Raw genomic sequence first — 17,779 nt, 5'->3', positions numbered from 1 at the left:
CATGTTCGGTACGGACACGATCCAAATACTCAGAGTCTATTGTACTCTCATACTATAGGCGGCCTTCCAACAGACACATTCTATGTGTCCACAAAGAATATTCGACCGTTGGTACACTTCAACCATAAATAGAATCCTAAGGACAATGGTCGAACTGATTCACACATTCGCTTCAAGAAAGTATCTTAAACTAAAGCAAAAAATCTCTTACTGTCTATCCGTGATCATATTGTTATTGCATACTGTCTTTTTTATGAGAAATCTCAGTATTGTAAGTTCAACAGAGGGTGTTCTATTCAACATGGAGTTAGCTAGTTCAGTGAGTTGTATTTAAAATAAAGTCTTAGTGGATATCTTTGTAGTTGTGGAATAGGGGGTAACGTGAGAGTTTTATCTCTAAACATCCATAAAATTCACTATGTTCTTTACTTTCTACCATTTGCATTCATTTTACTAAAGCTTCAAATCCCACAAACAGTTCCGCACATGAATCTATTTCAAGAGTTTGTGAAGATTTGCGAAGACTAGAAATAGATATTAATCCCTCACATGATTATTATTGAATTGAATATTGTAAGTTGTTCACAATAGTTAGACCCTAGTTTCTATTGTCGGTATCGATCCCAACAATTGGTATCAGAGCCTCGTTTTCTATTCTCAAACACCAACAAGAATCTGAATCATGTCTATGGTTATCGCCAACAAGGTTCCCATGTTCTCAAAGGAAAATTATGTCGTGTGGAAGGCGAGAGTCCACGCTCATCGAGCTACCATAAATGATATGTGGTTTGTCATCATCGAAGTCCTAATAAAGATTGAGAAGGATTGACTGAGTGGACCAGTGAAGACAAAAGGAAGAATAACCTCAACAACATGGCCAAATATAGTTTGTACAAAACTTTGGATGATAACATGTTCAACTATATCATATCATACAACTCTAGCAGAGAAATATGGGAGAGGTTGACTCAACTCTATGAAGGCAACAAGCAAACCAAAGTGAACACAAACTCATGGTTTCCACACAGTAGTTTGATAACATTAAGATGCATCCTAGAGAGACGATGACTGGATTTGATGGGAGATTCAACAAGATTATCACTACTCTTTCTACTCTGGGAAAGACTTAAAGCAACAGAGAGGTGGCAATCAAAGTCATGTGTGCTCTACCTAGGGAGTGTGATATCAAGACGATGGCAATGAGGGAGTCTAAAGATCTGAACAAGATGGAGCTTTTTGACTTGCTAGCCAATCTGAAGGCCTACCAGTTTGAGATAAACTCTAGGAATAAAGAGGAGCATTCCACATCTATAATCGCCACCAAGGCATTGGTGACCGCTGAGGGGAAACCTGCTGCCACTGATGTGAAGACTACTGCCAAGAAAATCATCAGCGACGTCATGACTCTCTTCGTAAAGAAATTCGACAAATTCATGAAGAAGAGAAATTCTAACTCAAACTCTTCAAATAATAATAATAATAATGATATGAGTAATTTTAAGGCTAACTTGAAGTGTTTTAAATATGATAAACTAGGACACTTCAAAACGGAATGTAGGAAGCCATAGAAAGATGAGAAGAAGAACAAAAAAGAGTTGAAGGCTCTCATGACTGTTGATAGCAAGGCCAAGTGGGCTCTAAGCGACTCAGATGATTCATCATTCTGCGACAGCGATGATGAAGACGTTACCTGCTACATGGCAGAGGAAGAATCTGAGGTATTTGACTTCTCCTTTGATAACTGCTGCACTTAATGATATGGTAATTGAGTACAAGAAGTTGTTAGACTCTTGTAACGAAATGATAATGAAATACGAAACTGATAACTCTTCTTCCTCTAAAATTCTGAATCAAAATATTTTGAAAACAAAATGATTGAGCTCTCATTTGAGAATGAGAAGCTCAAGGAAAAGGTTCAAACTCTGTTTTCTGAAAACCAACGTTTGACATATGTGGTCAGTTCTTAGATGAAGTCTGGAGATATAATTAGATAGCAGATAAGTATGTTGAGGTTTGTCGGATGCAAATCCGGTTTAGGATTTGATAATGCTATCCCAGATCAGTCATCAAAGAAGTTAAATCTAGTGGAAGACAAGATTAAGGCTATAAGCTTTATCAAAGGTAGTTTAACTAATAAAGGGATTGATCCAAGCTGTGAGGACTTAACTTTAAAGGATGAGATAACTTATGTTAAGCCAACTGTAGGATAGTTGGAACCAAGGAAGGAACCAGCCAACAAGTCTGGCAAAACAAAACCTAACAAGAATTCAGGGAGTTTTAAACAAAAATCATCCTCTAAGGTTATTGGATCAACTGCTAGCAGGAAGACATCAGCTAAGCTTAAATCATACGCATTAATCACAACACAACAAGGGAAATTCTTAAAGATAACTCAAATGTGGATTCTTAAGGGACTGATTGACCGAGGACCCAAGTAAATGTGGGTACCTAGTTGTAAATAAGTATTTTTAGGTACAATAGGTCAACTGCATGGAGGAATCAGGAAGTATACTCTTCTAAGAATGTGGTCTAACAAATCAACAAGTGGCAGACGTATTCACGAAGCCATTCCCTGAGACTAAGTTTTCTTTTATTAAAAAAAATTTAGGTCTTGTAGACCTCAACTTATTTAGTTTTAAAACATGCATAAATTGAGGGGGGAAATTTGATGTTTAAAATGATCAGACATACGTATGTAGATGGAGGTCCTGGTTGGTCTAATTAGATTAGTCATCTAAAGAAAATCACGTACTTAGACGTGTATTTGCTTAATCAACTTGCAAATTAAGCTTGTCTAGACGTCTATATGTGAGACAAGCGTCTAAAGCGTTTGTAGACGAATGTAGTTAGACTCCATCTAAATAGACGCATGTTAGACATCTGTAGATGCACGAAGTTAGACGTCGTCTAAACTAGACAACTACCCAACTTAGATGCAAGGTATGCGGATAGCATGTTAGACGTCTAACTACGTGTGAATTTAGACGTCTCATCTTCAGACGAGTAGGACAGTTGTCCATAGTCTCATAGGCTCTCCATGTACGCTTCCCGATTAGAAATTGAACAGTCATATTTTTAATAACTTGAAGACATGTGTCTCTCAATATTAAAAATATGACTAAAATATCTAACGATCTTCTACTTCACGGTTTTGCATTTATGATGAATTTTTATGATTACCTTTAAATGACATATTTCCTTTTTAAATGATGATTTTTTTGGGAATACGTTTTTAAATTTATGACGGTCAATCTTTTAAATGACTTTTATAGGTCATGTATATGTCTCGATCTATAAGAGCAACTCACATATTCAAAAAGATTCATTGTTCTCCTTGTGATTTTGTCTACTCGTTCTCTCACTAAGAAAAACCCTTGTGATTCTTAGGTGTCTAAATCCTTTAGCATTCCTAATAGTTTCTCTTAAGTCAAGAAAAGGGCTTGTCTTGCACCAAATACACTTCAAGTGAACTTCGAATTTATTTCCTCTTTTGGTGATTCCAGAAATGGTCACGATGTTTGAAACTCTTAAAGCTTCGAGCTTGAAGAAGTTTCTTGGGGCTCTAGTCATCATTCATGAATCAAAGGTTCGTGAATTCTTTAGGTCTGTAAGAATAATTGACAATAAGCTTATCCTGGCAAAAAATAATGGAGAAAATGTTTGCTTCAGTGAGGAAACTTTCGCTCTATTTTGTAGGCTCCCATCCGAGGGGTTATCTAAGTTCTCCACCTCTTCTGATGAGGTCTTATCTGAGATGAAGCTTGTTTTCTTAGATACATCTTTTGAGGGGCATATCTTCCCTATCGATACTCACGGAAAGAAGTCTTCTCTAAAAGTTGAGTTCTTCATTCTCAACGATATCATCTCTAAGTCTCTCTTGGCTAAGGATTCATCTAATACCTACTCCAAAAAGGTATTTAAGATAATGGTGTCCATATTCATGGGAACAACAATCAACTGGTCAAAAATCCTCTTTGAAAACTTGGTGAAGATGGATCTCTTCTCCAAGGAAACCATCTAGGTATGCTGCTCCTCTCAGCATGCTGCTCGCTTTTCTCCTAGCAAATATTGGACATGGGGTCCTCATTAAGTCTACCAGAGTTTTGGACCATCAAAGAGTCCTTGATTATGTTCTTAGAGTAGGAAGACTAAAGGTTAAGAGAAGAAATTGGGCGCTTCGAAGAGCTCTAAGAGAATTTTAGGATTTCGTCCCTCCCGATGATGTCAAAAAGGAGGAAAGAAGTGGCCTGATGTCCAGGGGAAGATCAGGCAAAAACAACCATCATCAAGGGTAGAGGTGGATAGGAAGACCTAGTCTATGAAAGACCCAACTTTTGTTGTTTATGGGAAATCTTTGCTAAAATATAAAATCGAATCTTTCCTGATTTTTGTTAATATGTAGACTTTTATTGTTTATGGATACGTTCTTTTTCCTGACTTTTCAACTAAGTTTTAACATCATTAAAAAAGGAAAAAATTGTTGAGTCAAATCAAATTGATTAAAATAAATAAGGAAATAAGTTTATTCAATGCTCATATTATTTTGATGATTTATGTTAAACTTAGTTATGATCAAGCAAAGTTGAAGAGCTTAATGTCTTATTGAAAACAAATGTGACTAAGTTGTCTATGTGTTTTGTGCAGACACAAATCTAAAAGACTTTGCTATTTCAGACGCGGTCTGAAGTAGGAAGTCATAGACGTCCTATGTAGTTAGACGAGGAAGTCTAACTCCTTTAGCGCGGTCTAAAGGGAAACATAGTTAAACGAGGTAGTTTAACTCCTTTAGACGCGGTCTAAAGGGAAACGTAGTTAGACGAGGTAGTCTAACTCCTTTAGACATGATCTAAAGGGAAACGTAGTTAGACGAGGAAGTCTAACTCCTTTAGACACGGTCTAAACGGTAACGTAGTTCGACGAGGTCGTCTAACTCCTTTAGACGTGGTCTAAAGGGAAACGTAGTAAAACGATGTCTAACTCCTTTAGACGCGGTCTAAAGAAGAACGTCTAATGCATTGCTTTAGCAATCGTCTAAAGGAAGCATTCGTCTAACCACGTTCACTCAGCTGTCTGTTGTTCAGCAGTCTGACAAGCCAGTAGATTATATCAAATGAATGAATGTCACGTACGCAGATATCTCTCAATTTCATTCACAGTACAAGACAAGATCAGAGGATATTCGACGCAATACTTGTTCAGTACGGCCACGATCCAAATATTTAGAGTATGTTGTACTCTCGTACTATAGACGATTGTTCAACGGACACATGCCACGTGTCCACAAAGAATATTCGACCGTTGGTGAACTTCAACCATAAATAGAAGCCCAAGGACTATAGTCGAACTGATTCACAAAGTCGCTTCAAGAGAGTCTCTCAAGCTAAAGCAAAAAATCTCTTATTGTCTTGCCATGATCATATTGTTATTGCATACTGTCTTTTCTATGAGAAACCTCAGTGTTATAAGTTCAACAGAGGGTGTTTTGTTTAACAGAGAGTTAGCTAGTTAATTGAGTTGTATCTGAATTAAAGTCTTAGTGGATATCCTTTCGGTTGTAGAAAAATGGGTGACGTAGGAGTTTTATCTCATAACATCCATAAAACGACTAAAGCTTCAAATCCAACAAACAGTTCCGCACTTGAATCTGTTTCAAGAGTTTGTGAAGATTTGCAAAGAATAAAAACAGATACTAATCTCTCACAGGATTATTATCGAATCGAATATTGTAAGTTGTTCACAATAATCAGACCCCAATCTCTATTGTCAGTATTGATCCTAACATTTTTAAAGTTATACATTCACTCAAATATACATAAAATCAGTTTTAAATATAATATAAATAATTAAGTTAATGATTATATAATTACAAATATTAAAATTAGAGAGGAGAATTAAGAAAAAAAATTAAGGAGAATGAGATTTTACTTGTTTGAAAATTAAAAAAAAAATAAGTATTAAGAAGTTAAATGAAAATAATTAGAAAATAGAGAAGTAGTATAATAAAATCTAAATTAACTAATTGCATCAACGGAAAAAATAAGTGATGTAATTATGCATAAATTAAGGTATATGTATTTGCATTGAAAAGGCAAACATTTCTTTTAGTGGTGAACTGTCTTGAGGCCCTAACTGCGTCTAAATCGTTGTATTACTATCTCTATTATCTTTTAATGAACTATTTAGCTAAAATGAATAGTCGTATTTTCATTGATTATATTCGACGACACATATAATTCATAACTTCATTATCATTACACTATCTAAAATTTGTTCTGAAAAGTCAATCGAATCGGGTTAGGGTGCTCATCCAACCTTCTTAAAAACCTTTGTGCATGTTAATTTTTGTCTGTAGCTTTATTTTTCATAAACCATTTTACAAAAAATCTTCATTCATGTCACAAAACTTTTTAACCACTAAAATCAATTTTGACAATATAAAATGTGTCAAATTCAAAAAAATATTCCATTTAAAAATATACGTAAAAAAATACATTTTTAACATTTAAATAGGTGATTAATTAATTTTAAAAAAAATAATATATTAAAATGAAAAGGCATACCCCTAATTTAATTAAAACAAAATAAAACGACTAAAATTTTAATCATTCATATCCAAAATTAAAATCTCAACAAGTGAAAACAATTCATTAAGGTTATCTCCCCACTTTATTTTCATTATCACACCCAAAATGTAGTAAACGTCACATCAATCATTAATTTATCTCTAACCTAAAAACTCATTTTCAAACTCAAAAGAATATTATTAGAATATTTTTTCTTATTAATTTTTTAACATTTTCAATACTATCTATATATTTATAAATTTTATAAATTAAACTCAAATATTTTTTCTATTTAATTAAAAATTTTGAAATCAACTATTTTTATCTTGTCAATTAATGTTTAATGTAGTCTAAAAAGGTTTTTATTTTTAATTTGTCATGTTATTTTCCTACTTTTAGTTTATTTTAATTTTTTTTTAATTATTATAAATTTGGAATACATAAAAAAATATATAAGAAAAAAATAATTAAATATATATAAATATATAAAAAAAATTATATAAATAAATAAAAAACTAAATTAATATATTAAAATGTTATATAAAAACTAAAATAAATTATATAAACAAGATTAATATATAAATAAATTATATAAAAAAAAAATTAAACCTATAACTTAAACTCAATTTATAAATATTAAAATATAATAAAGATTAAAATATATATAATATAGTCTTTTTTGGATGAACAATGAAAGGAGAAACGCATATATACGTTTTTAGGAGGGAGAAATTTATCAAAAAAACTCATTATGCATATGAGTTTGATAGTGGGTTGGAGCTTCCAAACCCAAAATGTGTTTGCGTATGCCGTTGAATTTGAGACGGTCTAAGGTTTCTCTAACTTTTAATCTCATTTTCACACTCAAAATGCACTCAAAATACAAAAAATTTATCTCCAACTCAAAAACTGATTTTAAACTTAAAAGAATATTCTCAAAATATTCATTTTCTTACCAACTTTTTAACATTTTCAATAATATCTACATATTTATAAATTTTACAAATTAAACTTCAATATTTTTTCTATTTAATTAAAAATCTTAAAAATGACTATTTTCATCTTAAAATCTTTATCAATTAATGTAGTCTAAAATGTCTTTTATTTTTAATTTGTAATTTGTAATGTTATTTTCTTATTTTGTATTTTATTTTAATATATTTTTTAACTTTTTTTAATTTTGTTAATTAATATAAATTTAGGATACATAACAAAAATATAAGAAAAAATAAATAAATTTATATATATAAATAAATAAAATTAATATATAAATAAATTATATAAATATATATAAAAACAAAAATAATATATTAAAATATTATATAAAAAATAAAATAAATTATATAAACAAGATTAAAATATAAATAAATTATATTAAAAAATAAAATTAAACTTATAAAATATTAAAATATATTAATGAAATATATATATATATAAAATAGCCTTTGGTAGATGAATAATAGAAAGTGGAAACTTATATATGAGTTTGTAAGAGAGAGAAATAAAAAAAAAAAAAAAAAACCGTTATGCTAATAGGTTTGATAGTATAAACTTTCAAACCTAAAATGGGTTTTCATATGTGGTTGAATTGAAGACCGTCTAAATCTTAAATAATAATGACTCAATTGATATTTCGTAAGTTAAAAAAAAAAGTTTGAATTATGTTATGTGAATTTTTAACTATCATCATTTTAGTAATTAAAAATTGTCTGACAAAGAGAATTATTAAATATATTTTATTTTAATAAAAAAATTTAAATTAATTTATTTGTAAAAATAAAATAATAATTTTTTATTCTAATTTTTATAATCATTCTCACATATTACAAATGTTTGGAAACATTCTAACTGTATTTGACAGGTACAAACACATATATTTTTAAAAAAAATATTCAATTTAAAATATTAATATGTTCCACTTGATAAATCGAACATAAAATTAGGTTGTTACAAAATTCTTTGAAAACTAATTATCAAATATATCTCTTTACTTAAATTACACTTTTTTTAGTTGGTTATCGAAAATAATATTCAATTTTAAAAAATTTAAAAAATGTTTTTAAATATTTTTCATTTAAAAATATAATAAATTAATTAAAAAATAAAAATAATATATTATAATAAATTTTTTTAGAAAAATCTTATAACTAAAATTTTTATTTCATTTAAACTAAAACAACCCATAAACAAATAATAATTGAACTTATATAAATTTAAAGTAAAAGAAAGTCTTTAAAAAATTATACCATTATATTTACTATGGAGATAGAATCTCTTTGCCAAATCCCTCAATTACGATCCTTCCTACTCTTAGATAAAGCTTTACATCAGTTCTTCCTGTCGCAAGGAGATGGATGCCATTGATTCAGTTGTCGATCCCTTGAGAGAGTTTGCTAAAGACAGTGTCCGTCTCGTCAAGAGATGCCACAAGCCCGATCGTAAAGGTTCGATCTTTCTATCTCCATGCTTAAGTTATGGTGATCAGTGATCTATCTTGACAACGGAAATGTATTCTACGCTTCAAGTTTGTAGATTTATGTCTTGATTTCCACTTTTTTGTCTTCAGAATTCTCAAAGGTTGCACTCCGTACTGCGATCGGTTTCGTGGTGATGGGATTCGTCGGTTTCTTCGTGAAGCTGATCTTCATCCCCATCAACAATATAATCGTCGGCTCTGGTTAGGTATGTTTCAAGTTTTATTATCTTTTGCCCTATTTCAGATCGAGATCGTTTGTTCTCGACTAACATCTATTAGAACCAGCTAGCTGATCGTTTGTTTTGCCTTGAAAACCCAAAAATTCTAATGATGAAGACTCTTTACTTGCTTGTTTGACATATTTGATTTAGATGTATGTTCCTTTAACAATATCTGGAGATCAGTTTGAGTCTAGCTTATTTTGCTGCTTTATGATTCATTCTTGAACAAATTTCAACATTGACACATAATCCAATTCTTGAGGAGTATTTAAAAGTGAAAAACCTGTACACAATCTCCATGTTCACTTTGGTCTTGTTTGTATTTGACTGGAGTGGGAATTTGGTTAAAACTGGTTTATTGCAGAAAGAAAGGTGTTTGTGTTTGTGAAGTTGAAGTTGAAGTAGCTTGTTGGTGTTTGTAGACTTTCGTGAGTGAAGTGAGCTGTCGAGTTATATAGGGAAAAGAAGTGATTTCATGACAAAATTTAGATGGATTCGAATTTGTTGAGATTATTCGGATTTGTTGTTATACAACCAAGGTTATTATCTGTCTACTGTCTAGGCCTTTTTCATTTCTTCGCTTAATTACGTTGTTTGTATTGCAAGAAGTGAAACAGAGTCATCCTCTAAAGGCAGTTGAATAAACCATATCTCTTACAACCCTTCTAAAAGAAACTAAGAAAAGAGTTTCTCTTGCTCCATTGTTTTGACTTCCTTTTTCAATTATCATTTTCAAATAACAGCCATTGATTCATTGGACTTATTACAATTAAACTGCCATACTGGAAAATCTTTGAAATGAATCTGGAAATAGTCTTCTTTGAATAAATGGATCCATGGATGAACACCTTCCTGAGAAGGTGTAAAAAAGAAAGATTTCCATGTCTATTAGCAGTTGCCAAATAGAATGAGTGAATGGGTTGGTTAATTATACATTGAGTTTTGTTTGGGGTTGGTTTTACCCAATGATCGCCGTTACCCTTAGTTGTGTCATTCTCCTAAGATTTGGTTACATTGTTATACACTTGTTTAGTGTGCTTCGTGATTCAAAAAATCTACATTTGTTATGTTTTTCAAAACTGAAAAGTCATAATGAACTACAAGATAATATATGGACTATTATTCAGAAAAAAAAAATCTCCATACCAAATGAACCAAAAATGACATTATGATCTGAATCATTATCTATACAATTATTCATATAGTTAAAGATATAATTTAGAAACATGAGTTAAATAGACGCCCCCTTTCAAAACATGAAAGACAGAGACACGGTTTTGAAAATCAAACTTTATACTATTTATAGGGCAAAAATCTAACCAATAGAATGGTCCAAAATTCATTGCATTTGGACATAGGAGCCAAAAGTTTTAGCAAAAACACATTCTAGTTTTAACTCAGTCCGCCAAAGAGCTGATGGGCTGAAGCTTCGCCAGTTGGCCCGACCCTTGACCCGCCTGTTCCTTCTTCCTTAATGTATTAAACTTTCGAAGCTGTTTGTTTTTCCATTAAATATCATTTAATCCATAGGTCCTCTATAATCTCCATCTCCTTACTCATGTAAATATAGCCTTCTTCCAATCATTCTCGGCTCCAAACCAAAGCTAGAGTACTCCAACAAGAATTCTCAAAATTCCGGTGATCTTCTCTCTAACTTTCTTCTTATTGTCAAATTTAAGAGTTATGCCCTCTTCGTATCGAAAAATGACCAGTTCATGAGTTATATTGGAATTGAATCATCCAGCTTATCCCCTAGAAACAATTCCCTTTTTGACAAAGTGGCCATTCATCGAGGTGATAATGTAAACCCTTTTTTATCCCAACTTGTATTCGTCCACAGTGTTTATAGGGAGCTTGTAGCCTAGTCCTGCTGTATGCATTTGAGTCTCTACTCTCTAGTACTATGGTAATGACAATCCCTTATGGCTCGTGACCAATTGCCCTCCTTATCCTCATCATTGACCTAAGTAGAACACTGAGCTCAATAAAATAGGTATTCCTCCTTACTCCACGCCCGAACAGTTGGTAAATTTTGTAAGCAATTGAAAGACGGGATCATCACATATATCATATCCTTTGGTGAAGAAGACTTACCCCTGGGGGATTAAAACTAGCCAAAGCTTGATAGTCAGGGTAAAAATGGAAAACAAATATGTCCCAAATGTTTTGATTGATAACATATTATTGACTCTTACCCCACAAAAATTGATCAATCTAAACATCACCCCCAAGAAACAAAGTGGGTGAGTGTTGGACAATGCTCAGCGAGAAGTGATGGATATCCTCAAGCTTAACTTTAAACTAGTAAGTTTGTCGTTCAACAATGAGTTTTCTGCTTCAGTGTATGTGACAATGGATCAAAATTAGAAGCTTTTTCGTGATCACTCTAGGAGCTTGCTTGATGTTGGGTTATTAGAAGGTCATGGAATCAAAATTTGTTTGATGAAAAACTGGATATTTTGATATTATTTGGGTTAAGTTAACTAAAATTTTCTTTTAGATTTAAATTTAAATATTTAAAAGGTAAAGTGTTGAATTTTAGTATTTTTAATAGTTGAATTAAGTAATTTGATGGTTGAAATGATAGCTGATATGATAGATGGTATTTTCAAGAAATCTAAATAACCCAAGAATCAACCATCTCTAGAGGAAGTCGGTTGTCGTCGTGGTGAATTCATCTATTGACGTCCACCTTGAGAATAAATGTTCCTTAGGTGATGTGGAACACTATTTAAAAGAAGACAAGGTTAAGTGAAGAGAAAGGTGGAGGGATGATTGAATCAATTGGATTATAGACAATGAATTTTTATTTTATTTTTAAATTTAGGAAATTAACACGGTCTCTAATGACCCTACTTCAACTTAAAGCTTTCTAAGTGAGAATCAAACATGTGAACATTAGTCTTTTAGCTATCGACTTCTACTAATTGAGCTACCTAGTATGTCAATTTTGTTTTCTTTTCACTACTAAGAAGAAATAACTCTTAGATTTAAAATAGTATATATATATATATATATATATATTAAGTTATAGGGAGGAGAAAGCTTAATAGAGAATCGCCTGATATTTGAGAGATATTGAAATTGTGATTAAATGACATTCAATGGAATAACAAATGAGGGCAACGATTTAATACATTCAGAGTGAAGCAGGGGGTGTTGAGTCGTATAGTTGGGCAGAGCTTCAGCCCATTACCTCTTGGATGGGTCGTGGTTGACCTGTTTGACTGGTTTTTATGAAGTTAAAATGAAACTTGCTTTTGCTATAACTTTTTTATTCCAAAGTCCAAATTCTATGATTTTTGAACCGTTCTTTTGATTTTATTTTTTATTATTTTGGTGAAACTAAAATTCTGATTTTTTGAAACTCTGTGTATCTATCTCATGAAAGACTTAAGGTCTAGTATCCATAAAAGGGCTAAAAATGAGTATCAAAAATAGGCGTTTTTCTCTAGTTTGATTTTGTTTTTCAAACTGTTTCTTCTTCTAAAGCTGTTAAGGATTCTACAAAAATGATAGGGAGAAGGTAGAAAATCCACTGAATTCTTGGTTACTTGAAATGATGGATAAATTACTTCACCATTTTAATTCCACTCTATCAACAATTAGATATATGATTTATGTTACATTAGTTGCTTAATCAGATAAATGTGTATTTCATCATTGCAGGACATGGATTTACAATGTTTCAGAGGGCAAAACCTGAATTCTCTTTGGAACTATTCTTAGTTTTCAAACAGTTTTTTCGGAAGATTTTGTTTACATACCATTTAGACTTTGTTTCATACATTTCTCTATTTGTTATATTTTTTCCGAAAATTTTGTTTACATACCATTTAGACTTTCTTTCATACATTTCTCTATTTGTTATTTTTTAGTTTCGGGTTAACTTCTCTAGAGTTCATCAATCTCAACTTTTCCATTGTTTGCTATTTCTCCGTTTGGCGATTGATCATCAATGGCAAGTGATTGCCTCAACAAGTATGTTTTTCCATTGGCGAATTGATTGTTGTTTACGGCGAATTGATTGCTTTCTAAACAGCTTTTCAACACGAATCTAGTCCCTAACTTAGCTGGACAACAAGAGCAAACTTTGAGTTAATCCACTTTTTACTCCAATTCAAACTTCTAACATGATTTTAGTGTGTTTTATTGAAAACACAATATTGAAGGAATATGATTTGATTATGTTTTATTTTATCTTTTATGTTTGTTTTATTCAAACTTTATCTTTTATTTTTTCTTTACTAAAAAATTATAATTATGTTAATTTATAGAATTAAAACATGTAAAAGTGTGGGATATAAGACACATTGTGGAAGTGTTTGTAAAATATGTATAAATTATATAGGTTTATTTTTTTGTTTGAGTGGTACTATAAAAAATTAGTAAGAAGTGTATGAGATTATTTTATTTTTATTTTTATATAAAGTATTTTTAATTATTATTTTTATTATTTTATATGTATTTTTTATTATTAATTATATTGAAATTAATAAAGAACTAATATTTAATTATTGTATAAATGTATTTTTAAAATAAATGTTTACATTATTTTATATATAATTTAATTTATATAATCATATAAATAAAACTTATTTATATATATTAATTAATATTTAATAATTATTTTTAAAATTTATGTATTATTATAAATATTTGTATATTTTAATTTTTTTTTTAATTCTTTCTATAAAATAAAATAATAATTTTATAAAATAATTTTTAAAACTAAAAATGTATAATTATAATTAGTTTCAAAAATAATATATATAGATATAAGTTGTATTAATTAATAATATTAATATTTAGTTATAGTTTATTATTATTATTATTATATTAAATATAATACAGAATTAAAATTTTAATAAATTTGTATTTTTAATTAACCTTATTTGTTTTTATAAATAATTATTATATTTAATTATGTACAATTATCACATTTAAATTTTTATACTTAAAATATTATAATTTTTATTAGGAGTTAAATATATATATTTATATATATATATATATATAAATTAAAAAATCAAATAAAACTATGTAATTGTACATTTATTATTATTATTTAAATTAGAAAATTAAACACATTTATATATAAATAAATATTTAGTTATAGTTTATTATTATTATTATTATTATTACTTTCTAAAATATAATAAAGAAATTAATAATAATTTTATAAAATTAAAATGTAAAAGATAAATATTAAAATTTATAAATGCTTGTATATTATTATAACATTTATACCATTTTAAATGTATAAATTATACCTAAATTAATATTGTATACATAAATATTATTCAAACAAATCGCTAAGCGCTAAGGTAAATTATATTATATCTAGAGTCCTATATATATCATTCTAAACATAATTCGAATTGATTAAATGCTTTTTTTTTTTTGTTAGGCGGTGATTAAAATTAGAAAGAGTTTGAGTTATTTTCTAAGATATAATAAGTTATTTAAATAATTTTAATTGGGCTTAGAATGGTTTAAAAAAAAATAACAGTTAAAAATTTTAAATATATAATATAAAAAAAATATTTTTAAACGGGGAATATTTTAATATTTTGATTAATAATATTATTGGTAAGATAATATTAAAAAAAAATTATTATTTAAATAATGAAAAGAAGAAGTATATCTATTTTTGTTCTTAAATGTAATAAAAATAATAGTTTATTAGAATAATTGTATAATTTTTACATATTCCACACTAATCAAATATTTATTATTATTTTTTTTATCAAGGTTGAACAACAAGGCCTAAGATGATAGCAGATGCTTTTGACTAATCTAGATACCAATCAGATGGAAAAACACAATTGATCAAAAAAACTTTATAGTCCAAACAGACTTGCCTTTTGTTCTCTCTCCACTTTATTTTATTTTTACAAACATGATATCTAACGAGTTAATTTCTACGTCAGATTGGACCATTAAATGGTATAATGGTCCCCAACACTCTCTGTTATATCCATCCAATGGACACTTCTCGACAACAAATCTAAATTGACTTCAAAGCATGACCAGCAAAATCAAAACAAATAACCAAACCCATGTTTTATTATTATTATTTTAAAATACTTCATACACTCACAATAATAGTAAATTTGTATTAAAATGTTAGGAAACAATCAAGAAAAATAAATTTCAAGAATAATATTTGGTTACATAATGTAGAAGAGAGAATATTATTGAGAAGAACATAACATAAATTATAACATAAAAGTCTAGGATTATGACACGGGTTTATATAACACTTGGTTATCGAAACTTTATCAAATATAAAACTAGGCCGGATTGACCTTTTAAAGTGTCAGCTTACAATTTTAAATAAGTCACAACTAAGTCAATTAATATCAATATTTTGTCATAAACTCTCTGAAAGCCTCTAAAATATTGTAACTATTATATTTTTCTAGTTGTATTACTATAACAAAAAAATTTAATTTGTGTTAATCTTATTTCATTGTATTGTAGAAAGATTATACAATAAAATATATATAGTTATTTTTTTTAATATTCTCTTTCATTATAACAAACAATTCAAGACTACTCAATAAATTTCCACATTGACTTGATTTCCTAAATGCCCAAGATTCATTAGTCAATGCTCTCAGATTCATCAGTCAATTCACAGATGTTTTAAATGCATTAGTCAATACTGAGATGTTCTAGATACATTAGTCCATACTCAGATGTCTTATATTATGGATGATAAAAAATGCTCTTACACCCAATACCCAATGGTCAGATTTGGATATTTTAAATCAGGTTTAGGGTTGGGTCGAGCATGGGGAGAAGAAGATGTACCTGATCGAGTCCGGGATCGGGGATGTAGAGTGTGCAAAACCTAAACCTGATATCCAACTATATTAATATTACAAATAATATATTTTTTTATTAAGGCTTCATGTGACATTTCAAATACCCATCATGACCAACATTATCATAAATATATCATTTATTTTGTTCTTATCCACACTCTACTACAACTTTAATTTTTTTAATATTTTCAAAAAAGTTATTTGTCTCTTCATTATTCTTCATCTTTAAATTTTCTTTTAATAACCAAATATTATTAGACTCTTCTTATTATTTATTTTCAATCTTCATTCATTAATTTTTTTTCAAACTTCATTCTAACTTTTCTTTAACTCAAGTTGTTATCTTCTTCAACATTTACAACATAAATATGTAGATAAGTAACTGTTTCATTTATTTTTTAAACATTTCGATATTACTAATTTGAAAGTTATTTATTATTTAATAATGTTATGTTTCTTTTTCTTCAATCTCTATAATCTTAGAAGTATTTAATCTGGTAATAGATACCTTTCAGGGATCGGATATTCGAATAATCGGGGATGGGGATAGAAATAGAGATCCCTGTAGCGGTCTGGTTCGGATCGGGTAGTAAAATAAAAATTGGGTTTGAGGGTATACAATGCCTAGATATCCAAATGTATTAGTAAATGCCTAGATGTCTTAGATGCATTATTTCCGTCAATCTTTAGATGTCCCATATATCACAGATGCATTAATCAATATTCATATGCCTCAGATGCATTAGTCGATGCTCCGGATATCCTAGATGTATTTGCAAATGTCTAAATATTATAGAAGCATAAGTCAATGCATTTTTTTAATTAAGAAAAACTAACATTACACCCAACAATCATGACCTTCCACTTCTTTTCAAAGCGCTTCTAGATGAAATCGAACCTGTGATCTCTTGGTTTCTTAAGCCGATTTTTACCACTAGACTACCTTGACGGGGTTGCATTAGTCAATATATAGATGTCATGATGAATTAGTTAATGCCCAAATGTATGAGATACATTAATCAATGCCTAAATTTCCTAGATATATTAATTAATGACCAACTATCCCAAATGCATTAGTTATTGCTCATATGTCCCAAATGTATTATTCAATACATATCTGTGTTGGTATTAAACGAATTCTATTGATAAATGAAAAAGAGAATGTGGGTACATAAATTAAATGAAATTCAACAAAATTCAATTTTGAATTAATGTTGAAATTTAATCCAAAATGAATTATAAATTTGTTAATTATTTAACTAATATTAATGTATTGAATAATAATTAATGAATATTGAATACAATTAATATTGTTAATTGCTATTGTAATATAAATGAGTTAACTGATATAAATTGTTATTAATATAATTATTAAAAGGAAAATGAAACTATGTAATATGCATTCTCCTAATGAATATTTGATGTCAATGTAAGGAAGAGACAATCAATGTCAATCATTGAATGAATGAATGGATTAATGGTAGTTAGATTATTAATTGATTTTATTTATTCAGTGGTTTAATTTTGAGCAATATATATCCATTCACTTCAATTATTTTCATTACATCATTTTATTATTTTTCACTCTAAAATTCCAAAAAGTTATTTTCTTACTTTCGCTTATCCGTTAGAAAGTGTTATTCAAGTTTTTCACTCAACCATTTTTATTGAAATCCGATGATTGTG

General features: G+C 29.2%; 1 protein-coding gene across 1 annotated transcript; it reads left to right on the top strand.

The window, feature by feature from the left end:
* Positions 1–8,845: 8,845 nt before the first annotated feature.
* LOC124931763 (protein transport protein Sec61 subunit gamma-like) lies at positions 8,846–13,238 on the top strand. Its single transcript, XM_047472315.1, has 3 exons — positions 8,846–9,007; positions 9,130–9,245; positions 12,930–13,238. Exons 1-2 carry the CDS (start codon positions 8,914–8,916, stop codon positions 9,243–9,245), a joined length of 210 nt encoding a protein of 69 aa, XP_047328271.1. The 5' UTR covers positions 8,846–8,913; the 3' UTR covers positions 12,930–13,238.
* The last annotated feature ends 4,541 nt before the right edge of the window (positions 13,239–17,779 follow it).

This window comes from Impatiens glandulifera, chromosome 3 (genome assembly GCF_907164915.1).
Source record: "Impatiens glandulifera chromosome 3, dImpGla2.1, whole genome shotgun sequence".
Taxonomy (NCBI): Eukaryota; Viridiplantae; Streptophyta; class Magnoliopsida; order Ericales; family Balsaminaceae; genus Impatiens; species Impatiens glandulifera.
Note: the sequence above shows the minus strand (reverse complement) of the source record. Positions and strands in the feature narration are given on the sequence as shown.